Source organism: Phaseolus vulgaris, chromosome 6 (assembly GCF_000499845.2).
Source record: "Phaseolus vulgaris cultivar G19833 chromosome 6, P. vulgaris v2.0, whole genome shotgun sequence".
In the NCBI taxonomy this organism is placed as follows: Eukaryota; Viridiplantae; Streptophyta; class Magnoliopsida; order Fabales; family Fabaceae; genus Phaseolus; species Phaseolus vulgaris.
Window position 1 is genome coordinate 19,082,313 of NC_023754.2, and position 12,256 is coordinate 19,094,568.

At 35.1% G+C, this 12,256-nt stretch overlaps 1 protein-coding gene across 1 annotated transcript; it reads left to right on the top strand.

The window, feature by feature from the left end:
- Window positions 1–10,297: 10,297 nt before the first annotated feature.
- On the top strand, window positions 10,298–12,256 carry LOC137833497 (isoleucine N-monooxygenase 2-like). Its single transcript, XM_068641842.1, has 2 exons — window positions 10,298–11,278; window positions 11,621–12,256. The coding sequence occupies exons 1-2, from the start codon at window positions 10,298–10,300 to the stop codon at window positions 12,254–12,256; spliced, it is 1,617 nt and encodes a 538-aa protein (XP_068497943.1).

The window sequence follows — 12,256 nt, forward strand, 5'->3', positions numbered from 1 at the left end:
AATTAAAACGTGAATTGGAACATATTGATTTGGACCACATATGTGTGTTTTTGTCTACTCCTACTCCATAAGTGTCGTACTTCATGCTTACGAGGTCCATTTAAATTTCAATCCTCGCATTCTTCTATTACTTGTTTTATGTGCCTTCATCTTAGTTGTCAACTTCCCATCCTTGATTGTGTTGTAAAAGTTCCGTTTTTTTATAGCAAACAAGAATTAATTAACTAATGGAAACTCTTTTTTATCAAAACTAAAAGTTAATTAATTAAATAAAATATTGTAGGAATGTTTCAACTTTATAAAAAAGTTAGTAAAAGTTTCGATATTTTAAATATAGTTCCATATAGTTTAAGAGTTAATATTAATAATAATTTATATATTTTTTTCTTCTTTTAATATATTAAATTTTTTTAGAACAAAATCGTGATAGAACACCAACTTTCAAAATAAACAATAAATTAGAAATTAGAAGAAATTTTCTCCTTAAATCCCAAATGTAATCGGAGACCAACCTCCTCTGCTTAGAAAAAAAAATAAGAGTGATGATATTTTGACACGTTGCTCCACCTTACACTCACAACAAAATATTAATATTTATAATAAAAATAATTAAAAAAAGAATTTTTTTTAATAAAAATATAAATAAAATGCAAAATGTTAAAATAATTTTTAAAATTAAAAAAATTAAAAAAAAATATTAATATTTATTGGGGTGTAGGCGGAACATGGTGTAAAAAAAACAATTGTTGCACTAATATACAGTTGTTACCTACAAACATAGTGTTGACGAAATACCTTCCACCCAGCTTCACACCTTCTCTATTAATGGTCCTTCACGTCAGATATGTGTCCATTATGTTTCCAACATAACCATGTTATTAACCTAACAATAAAACACCTCCCAAACAAATGCTCAAACAACTAACCTTGTCAGAAAACAAACTCCAATAGCAATCTAAAGCGAATAAAGACATACTAAAGGATCAATACACCAGTCAGAAAAAGAAAAACAAGCATAGGAATATTTAGAAGAGAGTCAAGACCAAACCTTCACTTGAGCCAAAGAGAAGATCTCAAAATAATCCAAAACTCCACCTTTAAAAAATAATCTTATGTCTATGACTCCAAATCTCAATAACTATCGTGATCCAAATGTTTCCCTTCCCTAATAAGACTGACTTCGGAGCATTACACAACAAGGACTACAGAAAATGGGAGTGAGCATGGATGAGGGTTATCAACGAAATGCCTAACCAACCATAACAAAGATTCCACACCAGCCTGGATATTCTACATTCGAAAACCAAATGATTTACCTCCTCCTCTTTAACCCCACAAAAGCAATACAATACACTTTTGACAGGAATCCTGCGTCTATGTAAATCGACCTTAGTGGCAATCCTATTTCCCAGCACCTCCAAGTCGTAACCTGAGCAGAGGGCGAAGTCTTAATCCTCCAAAACAATTAAACATCCTTGACCCGTCCACCTCATAGACACCTCTAAGAAGCCCATAAGCGGAGTTAATTGAGAATTCTTGAAACTTATTGGCTTTCCATACTCACCTATCCACTTTCTCCAAGACCGGACACGAGTCGTGCACTACCTTGAGAAGTTGACAAACCTGGGTCTTCTCTCAGTCAAAAAGACTTCTTTTCCACGCCATAAACCACTCCCAACCATTATTTGCCCAAAACCCACTACGAGCCAACGATATATCTTTCTCGACACTCAATGAAAACAACCTTGGGAACTTAGTCTTCAATTGCTCATTACCAACCCACTGGTCTTCCCAGAACTTGATATCCTTCCCATTGCCAATTTCCCAATTTAAACAATCTCTGAAATTACGACCCCACTTCTCCAACTTCCAAATCTTCTTCAAATCAATCCAGCAAAGGGAAGCATTATAAATACACATGTCCTCCTTCAGATTTCTCCACCATCCATATTTAGATTCTAAAACTTCCTTCCAAAGACCTCCCTCGAAAGAACCCAACTGCCAAATCCACTTACCCATCAAAGCCAGATTGAAGTCCTTAATGTTAACAACTCCAAGTCCACCTTTCTCCTGAGGCTCGCATACCTTTTCCCATGCGACCCAAGCGATCTTCCTCCCTTCGGAGCCCCACCCCCAAAAGAAGTTCCTCTGAATGCTCACTATCTTTTTTATCACCATAACAGGCTTAAAAAACATTGACATGTAGAATAGAGGGATAGATGACAAAAGTGACTTGATGAGACAAATTCTTCCAGCCATAGACAAATTTCTACCTTTCCATCTTCCCAATCTGGATTTGATTCTAGCCACCACACCATCCCAAAACACATTCCTTTTATAACAACCCCCGATATTTGAAAGGGACATTCATAACCTCACATTTAAGAATAGAAGCGTAACCCTGAATAGAGAATGCATCAGTCACGTCTCCCTCGTCACGTGCTTCACTAAAATGGATTGCCAACGAAAGAATGGGTTGTGACGAAGCACTGGAAGGGACAACGCCACCGTGAACGAAGCCGCTGGCCTCACCTTCTCTGACGCCCAAGTTGCCAAAACCCTCACCGTCGTCAGCAAAGGAAACCTTAATTGGATGACCAACTAATTCTATCAAGTTGAGAAAAGGGCCTAAATCCAGTGAATGCCTTACCTAACTATCTTCACGAGAGTGAGCCAAAGCTGACCCAACACAAATTGAATCTTCTAGCCACATCTCTGCACTAATTACCAGGCCCTAGTGGGCCCCTCCTGAACCCTTGGACAACTCCTTAATTACTACAGTACTTAATTCCTTTCTTTCTTATGCACCCTCATGAATTTCAAGGGAATAAGTAATTATGTTATCTGAATGATTAATCCCCCTTGAAGTCTCCCATGCATGCACCGTCCCTTGCACTTCCCCCCACCGTTACCGGAAATTGCGCTGACACCTCCTCCCCACCCTTTGCACCAGTGTCGCTTCCGACGTTAGAGCCATCCAAAACATAAAAATCGTCTTCGATGCTACCATCCACCCACGCCTCAGAATTCCCCTCCGAAGCACCACCCCACCTGCCGTGAGAACATCCTACTTGAGTGACTTTCGCGTAACTTTCTTCTTCGAAAAACATCTTGCATAGAACATCATTAATGCTTACGACTTTAATCAGGTTTGTCAAAGCTCTTAACAACATTCTGATGCGAAGTCTGGAAAATTCAAGAACCTCCCATGAAGTTGTTGCTTCGTACACCTCAATGAAAGTTCCAACGAGAGACCCTACAAGCTCAAAGCATTGATTGCTCCAGAAATTTGAAGGGATTTCTCTACAATAAACCCACAAAAGTTTATCCGCTACCTCAAAAGACTCAGACCAAGGAACAATAGAGGCGGAAATGTCGTCCAACCATTCTTTATTTTCTTCCATAAGCTTTTCTACATAACCCTCCACATCACTTGATAATAAGACATACTTCGCACCTAGGTATCTTAGCCGCACAAAGTTGAACCCTCCCATAAAAAACCCTCCTTCACTACCTTTATGTCCGAAGCTTTAGAAAGATTCCCGACAAAACTTCCCTCTAACACGACATGTTTAAACTATTTTATATGTAGTTCTTAAACTATATCTTATCAAGACTTCATCTATCATTTTTTTTATATGGATTGGAACACTCATAAGTGGTTTATATTTTAATTTTATTCATTATTTGTTAATAAAAAAATCATTTATATTTTTGGTATTATATACGAGAAACTTTATCATTTTAATATAATTTTTTAAAGAATAAAAGAGTAAAGAGTTTAGCAGGACCAGGGGGCGAAAGGAGGAGGGATGATTTGTAAAACTGGAGTTGTAATGAGAGAAAAAAGATGGGACAGAAGCAACATTTGTATGCAGAATGTGATCAACTAATTGTTTGGTCCTTTCAATACGATTTTCTTGAGCAAGAAGCAGCGCTTCAATGTCTGCTACCGTGTATGGGTCAAGACGGGATGTGACAGAGGTGATAAAAGAATCGTATTCGTCAGATAACCCATTAAGAACAACTTCAATGTGATCTTCTATAGAAATGGGACAACCCACAACAGCCAATTGGTCTACGGTTTTCTTGATATCAAGAAGGTAGGCAGAGATGGAGCGGTCTTTCTCGGGTGTATGCAACTGCTGTTTGTGCTTCTTTATTTTGAGAACGAGTTTAAGACGCGTAATGGGTCTGGAGTTTTTCCCAGACTTGGTTTGAAGTGTCCATGCCAACCATCTGAGTTAGGATACCTAAGGTCATAGATGCCAATAACCAGGCCAAGATTGCATGATCCTGACGATCATACTGGATGTATTTGGAATTAACAATGGGGAAAGAATCTTGCTCGACAGAGATGAAGCGCGGAGGAATGCAAGAACCATCTAGAAAATGAAGAATATCTAGGCTTCGAAGGGCGACATTAACTTGTTGCTGCTAGACAAGGAAATTGTCTGGATCCAGTTTCAGAGGGATTGGGGTATGAAAGATATGAGGGAGAAGAGCTTCGAGCTTGGAAGAAAAATTTTCAGAATTGGGTTCAGTGGTAGATGATGAGGCCATTTTTTTGCTCTGGATACCATAAAAGAGTAAAGAGTGAACCAGAGGTTTAGAGAGCAGAAAGAAAGAGAGAATGAGTAAACTTTATTATATGATTCAATACAAAACATACATGGAAGGTTGGGTATTAATAGTACCCAGTGCAGTAGAGAATACATGTAAAACAGTTAAGACTGTTATATACAGTTAAGACTGTTATACCTAATAAAGAAATTATCAAAATAAATAAATTGTAGAAAAATTATGAAATTAAATAAATCATGTCTGTGAAGCAAGACTTCCACGATTTCACTTTTTTTTTAATTTTTAACAAATACAAAAGTAACACTACAAGGAAATCATTAAATAGAAACCAATTTTTAGAGATCAAAATAATTAGTTGCAATAGTAACTAAATTAGATACCATTTTAGAAACTAAAAATAAATAAATTGGTTTTAAATTAGTTTCTATTATTGTTAAATAGTTTCTAAATTGGTATCTAATTAGCTACCAAGGTTTTAACTACCAATTATTTAGTTTCTAAATTTGGTAGCGAAAACATTGGTTGCTAATTATATAAACTAATTTAGAAACCAAAAATTTATTTAGTCCCTAAAATGGTCTCTAATTTAGTCACTATAACAACTAATTATTTTTTGTCTCTAAAATTAGTTTTTATTTCATGATTTTCTTGTAGTGTAATATTTGAGATGCATAATTTCATTATATATATATATATATATTATTAAAATTATGTTTGATATACGAATTTTAATTTTGTTTTCTTATAATGTATACAAAACATAATTATTGTTATGAAAAATAAAAAGTTAAAATCGTCCTAGTAGAGTATCCACTACAAGAAAAACTTGATTTAGCTTCCAAATATTTGCGTGGGCCATTTGCGGACGCTACTCTCGTCGGTCAAAATGAGTAAAAACCCACGCAAGATTTACATTGGACGCAAAACGGACGCATATATTGATTTAATTTTTTTTTTTTTTTTTAAATTTTGCGTCGGCCGCGGTCCACGCATAGGCGTCGGTTTTGCATCGGCCACGACCCACGCATATGCGTCCGTTTTGCGTTGCCCACAGAACCCACACATATGCGTCCGCTATAGCCCACGCATGTTTAGAATTTTAAAATTTAAATATTTTTAATGTATAATAAATATTTTAATATTTAATTCTTTATTATATTTATTTTAGAATTATTTCTTTAATGTTATAATAAATTATTTAATTTATCAATTTTGAATATAAATTAATTAAATTAGATTTATTAAATTAAATAAGAGTTTGATTTAAAATTAATTGAGTAAAATAAAATATATATTTAAATTATTTAAATGTTATATAAAATATTTTTTTTTTATTTTAAATATTATTTATTTTAAATTTAATTTATTTATATATTGTCATAACTATTTTATTTTTGAAATTATGATATAAATTAGTTAAATTAAATTGATGATAATAATATTAAATTTATTAGATTTATTAAATATTAATATTAATACTATTAATAATATGTATAATAATATTAATAATATTTATAATAATATTAATTATAATATTAATAATAATGTTAATTATAATATTAATTATAGGTACTTGCAAATACTCCTAGAGCATTCCTTTCAACATTTATGCCAGCTAGTTTAGATCTGTGAAAGTTTATCTTTAAGCATAGGCAATCTCATAACACCTTAGGATTGCTTTTATTGTAAAAACATTGTTATAAGAATCTTCACACATAAACATGGTGTCATCAACAAATTGCAGCATATACTTCAACCTCATTTCTCCCCACCTTCGCACCTTTAATGAGACTTTCTTTGAGAGCTTGTCTTACTAGCCCTGTTAACCCTTCTGCGACAATGAGAAAAAGAAATGGGGCTAAGGGATCTCCCTGCCTCAACCCTCTAGTTGGTCTAAATTCCTTTGTAGGGCTTTCATTGACCAACACAGACACCGATGCAAACTCTAGACACCCTTTTATCCACATTATCCATTTATTGTGGAAGCCCAACCTCAAAAGCATGTAAAGGAGAAAGTCTCACCTGACCGAGTCATATGCTTTTGCATATTCTACTTTTAAACACAAGTCTCTCCTCCCATAACTCCTCAACTACCTCACTGACCGCAATCTAACATGCCTCTTCCTTTCAAAAAAGTCGATTGACTGGCATTAATCACCAACGGTATAACCTCCTTGATCTGGCATGACAACACCTTAGTTATAATTTTATAGAGTGCTCCCACAAGGGAAATAGGCCTATACTGGTCTAAAGAAGTGTGATCTTTCACTTTAAGCATTAATGTTATGAATGAAGCATTATAACCTTTCGGGATGCATCCCGAGTCCTGTAACGACTTCACTGCTTCCACAATATACTATTTAAGAACAACCCAATTATCCCTTAAGAAATTAAAGTTGAATTCATCTGGACAAAGGCTTTTGAAACCTTCACATTGCCAAATTGCTTCCTTTATTTCCTCCTCTGTGAAGTCAGTAACCAAGCTTGCACTTGTCTCCTGTTACAAAAAATTAAACTCCACACCTTCAAGTCTAACCCCATAATCTTATGTCGCCTGATATCTAACCTGAAACATCTTTTTGGCTTCCCTGCATACAACTTCAAGTTCCTCACACCACAAATTATTTACATTCATGCCTTTCACTCCATTCCTAAGATGTCTCCACCTGAGCATCAAGTGATAGTACCTTGAATTTGAATCACCATACTTGAGCCATTTTTCTCTCGCTTTTTGCCTACATAGTGATTCCATCTTAGAGTCAAGTAACCTCATCTGGCTTAAAAGCTTTGTTCTTCTCAACTTAGCCTTTTCACCAATAGAAGTGGTGTCATCTTGGTTGTCTATGTCCTCAATTTCTTTGACAATCCTCTTCTTTCTAGTAACCATACATCCAAACACATCTCGATTCCATATTTTTAGGCCAGCCTTAAGAGACTTAAGCTTTTCTTTGAACCTGGTTATATTATTACCTTGAATACAATATGACCTCCAATTAACCCCTACCATCTCCTTAAACCCCGACTCCAACAACCAAGCATCAATGGATCTGAATGGCTTTGGACCATAGTCTCTTATTAAAGATTTCACCACTATGGCACAATGATCTGAAACCACTCCCGATTGTACATGTTGCTTACAACCGGACCATTTTTGGATCCACTCCTCCGACACCATCACCCTATTGAGTTTGCTCTTTGTTGAATCGTTGGCTTTGAACCAGATGTATTTCTTACTTACAACTGGTAATTCCACCATATAATTCCTCTCAATAAAGCTATTAAAATCCCTGATTTTGTTCTTTTGGTTACCCGTGACACTAGACTCTCTTCTTTCACTAACATTCTTGACAATATTAAAGTCACCATAGAAACACCAGGCCAGGTTCTGATGTGCACACTTGATATTCGACAGCTCCGCCCATAAAGACTCATTTTCAACCAAGTTGCATGAGGCATAGATATTTATCACTGCACAATGACACTTCGATGCAATATGTTGCCCAAAGATAGTTATGTAATCTTTTCCCATCACATGTCTCTCATAGCCAAACGCACCTTTATGCCACATAGTTAACATACTCTCTGCTCCACTTACGCCTTCATTGTGAATCCATCCAACCTTATTATCACCCCATAACGAAAAGCATCTAGAGTCTGAAAGAGCAGATGCTTTAACCTTCTGAAGGCACAATAAATTCGCCCCTCCTTAGCAATAATATGCCTAATATAATTAGCTTTTGTCCCCCCTCCCAACCCTCTTATATTAAGATTGACAATAATCATAATAACTCTTGTAGGATACCCTCCTCTGACTTCTTCTTAATCTCCTTATCTTTATCTTCCATTCTTCTAAATTCGTCGATTATTTTCTCCTCGTTCCCGCAACATGACGTCCCTAAGAGTTTACCCACCTCCCAAATTTTTTATGGGTCGTTTGGAGTACCCTCCTTCCTCAATCTATTGTTGCATAATAAAATGTCACTTTCAGATGAAAATCTCCTTCACCCTTGCCCATTTCTGAAAACCCTTGTCATGTCGTATTCCCCATATGTAGCTCGAAAGTTGGAGAAAAAGAACATGGTAGCACCTCTTGACGACCTACGACCCTGTTCAGGCCTCCACCGCTCCTTCCTAAACCTCCCATCCGCCTCTGACTTCTGTCAGAATCTAATCTCTTCCGGTTACCCACCATTCGAAAACCTTAGCTCATGTAATAGATGTTGTTAGAGGAAATGATTTGAAATTACAAAAGGGATGGAGAACTTTATATATTTAGTTAAATATGAGTATGAGTATTATTTCTTCATTTTTTTTTTGTGTTTATCATTTTTGGTATCCTATACGAGAAAAATTATAAGTCTAATATAATTTTTTAAAGAAATTATCAAAATAAAAAATTGTAGAAGAGTTATAAAATTAAATAAATCATGTTTGGGAAGCAAGACTTTTCCACAAACACGATTTCACTTTTTTATTTTTAACAGATACAGAAGTTATATTTAAGCTGCATTTTTCGTTTCATATATTTTTTTTTATTAAAATTATGTTTGATATATGAATTTTAATTTTGTTTTCTTATAATGTATACAAAGTATAATTTTTATGTCATGAAAAATACACACTTTTGTTCACAGCAGAGCTACTGGACTATCCTAGATTAAAAGGAATTGTACATATGGGTGTGGTAAACTATGCAAATTTTTCTGCATAAACTGCAAAATATGAAACTTAGCTTTTATTTGTATTTTGCTGGTTTGTAATGCTTTTGGATTATAAGCTAGAAGATGTGGTTTTAGTAATACATACTTTTTATTTATTTATTTTCTAATGATAAAAAGAAATTGTTATGAAAAATAAAAATTTGAAATCGTCCTACTGGAGTATCTTAAATGTGAAGTCGTGTTTTCCAAGTATAATATATCGAATTTTGTAATATTTTAGTTTTTTAACTTATTTTCTTATTACTTTTGATACAGTACTTTCAACAACCTTCTTCACTTTCGTGTACCTCGTTGAACTTTCCCTTCACCACAATTTTATTACAACTACTTCGCACATTTTCAATATGTTATAAGTTGTAGCTCACGAACAACACACAGTCTATTATAAACTACCTTACTAGATAGGGTTTTTTTTTTTTTTCTGTCGAAGATTATGCTGACTAATGTAATAAGGTTAAATAGCATCTTTAAAATATTCTTTATTTTTTTTATTTTTTTAAAAGAAAACTGTAGTGTATAAAGGTATGTATGAATTGCAAAATGGATGATTCAGTTGTATGACAAATAATAATATTAAACCGTAAAAAAAAATATCACATTTTATCTCTTCCTCTCCATGCAAATCTAAAGAAGTTTAACCATGCACGTGTTTTTGGCTCTTCATGATATATCCCGTACTAAGAATCTAACATGTGATGCATATCTTTCATGATTTTTTTTTATTTAACACTAGTTTTTTACAATCCCTTTTAATAATAAAATATTATATTTTTTAATAAAGTTAATAAAAAATTAAAATAAAATTATAGTATATTTCATTGTGAAATGTATGTGGAAGTAAACTAAGAGTGTTTTTTCATATTTAATATGCCGCTACGCTATAAATAGGTATCAAGTATTTGCCATGAATCATTCCGGTCTTCTCTAAAATCCTTAGCCAAACTACTTCTCCTTAATTTCTTCCTTTTTCAGTTACAAAACTTTTCCAAATCATGGGTAACACCCCATTTCTTCTGTTGTCAAATCTTCAAAGCTTTTGGCCTTCTTTGTTTGTGATAATTACCTGTTTCATCATTATGATCAAAACCCTAAGGTCTAACTTCACCGAGAGTTCTAAGAAACAAAAGCCAAACCTCCCTCCAGGTCCCAAACCATGGCCTATAGTAGGCAACCTTCCTGAAATGCTTGCAAAAGAACCTGCACATAAGTGGATACATAATCTCATGAAAGAAATGAACACTGAAATTGCATGTATCCGCTTAGGAAATGCCTATGTTATCCCAGTCACATCTCCCACCATTGCTACTGAGTTCTTGAGAAAACAAGATGCAACTTTTGCATCAAGATCACTAAGCATGTCCACTGAACTCATCAGTAGTGGATATTCAACAACAGCTTTTGCGCCCTTTGGGGATCAGTGGAAGAAAATGAAGAAAATTTTAACCAATGATTTGCTTTCTCCACAGAAGCACCTATGGCTTCACGACAAAAGGACGGAAGAAGCTCAAAACCTTACGTTTTACGTCTACAACAAGTGCAAAATGGTGAACGATGGTATTTCTGGCCTTGTGAATGTTAGGACTGCTGCAAGGCATTATTGTGGAAACCTTATCAGAAAAATTACTTTTAATACAAGGTATTTTGGGGAGGCTAGAGAGGATGGAGGGCCCGGTTTTGAGGAAGTAGAACATGTCGATTCCATCTTTGATTTGCTCAACTACGTTAATTCCTTTTCTGTTTCTGATTATATGCCATGCTTGAGGGCACTTGATTTGGATGGTCACGAGAAGAAAGTGAAGGAAGCTTTGAGGATCGTCAAGAAGTATCATGATCCCATCGTTCAACAGAGAATCAAACAATGGAACGATGGATTAAAGATTGATAAAGAGGACTGGCTTGATGTTCTCATCTCTCTGAAAGACTCCAACAATAACCCATCCTTAACATTGGAAGAGATCAATGCACAAATCATAGTAATATACTTCACTTTTCTCCTGGTTTTTTGTTTTTTTTGTACTTATACTAACACGTAAATGCAAATCATATTTCTTGCGGGAGAGGGGTTTATTTATGAACATACATTTACTTTCTTTTCCATTCACTTTCACATTCTTTTCTTTCAATCTTTCTCCTCTTTTCTTCTCACCTCTATCAGTTTCTCGTTTTACCCTTTTCTTTTAACCATTTACATAGTTTGTAAGATGGATTGGAATCATGTAGGTAGTTCTAGATCTTATACAATAACTTCTGATTTGGCTACATTTCATGCATGTTGTAAAGATGAAATTTGAAATAAATATTCAAACTCATTGTAGGAATTGATGGTTGCAACAGTGGACAATCCATCAAATGCTTTTGAATGGGCACTTGCTGAGATGATTAACCAACCAGAGTTGCTCCATCGAGCTGTTGAAGAATTGGACAGTGTGGTAGGAAAAGACAGGATGGTCCAAGAATCAGATATACCTAAGCTAAACTATGTGAAGGCTTGTGCAAAAGAAGCATTTCGTCTTCATCCCATTGCACCTTTTAATCCTCCCCATGTCTCTATGAGTGACACCATGGTGGGAAATTACTTCATCCCTAAGGGTAGCCATGTACTACTAAGCAGACAAGAACTTGGAAGAAACCCAAAAGTGTGGAATGAACCCTACAAGTTCAAACCTGAACGCCACCTGAAGAGTGATGGAGATGATGTGGTTTTGACGGAACCAAATTTGAAGTTGATATCATTTAGCACAGGAAGGCGTGGGTGTCCCGGAGTGATGCTTGGAACCACAATGACAGTGATGTTATTTGCTAGATTGCTCCATGGCTTCAGTTGGACTGCACCACCCAATGTTTCAACCATCAACCTCTCTGAGTCAGACCATGATATCCTTCTTGCACAACCACTCCTGGCAGTTGCTCAGCCAAGATTACCACCACAGCTATATATATACCAACAATAA

Excerpts from the sequence above, each read along its gene's own strand:
- LOC137833497 (XM_068641842.1), top strand. The coding sequence starts at position 10,298 with ATGGGTAACACCCCATTTCTTCTGTTGTCAAATCTTCAAAGCTTTTGG. Across the intron at positions 11,279-11,620 it reads AGATCAATGCACAAATCATA|GAATTGATGGTTGCAACAGT; the intron begins GTAATATACTTC and ends AACTCATTGTAG.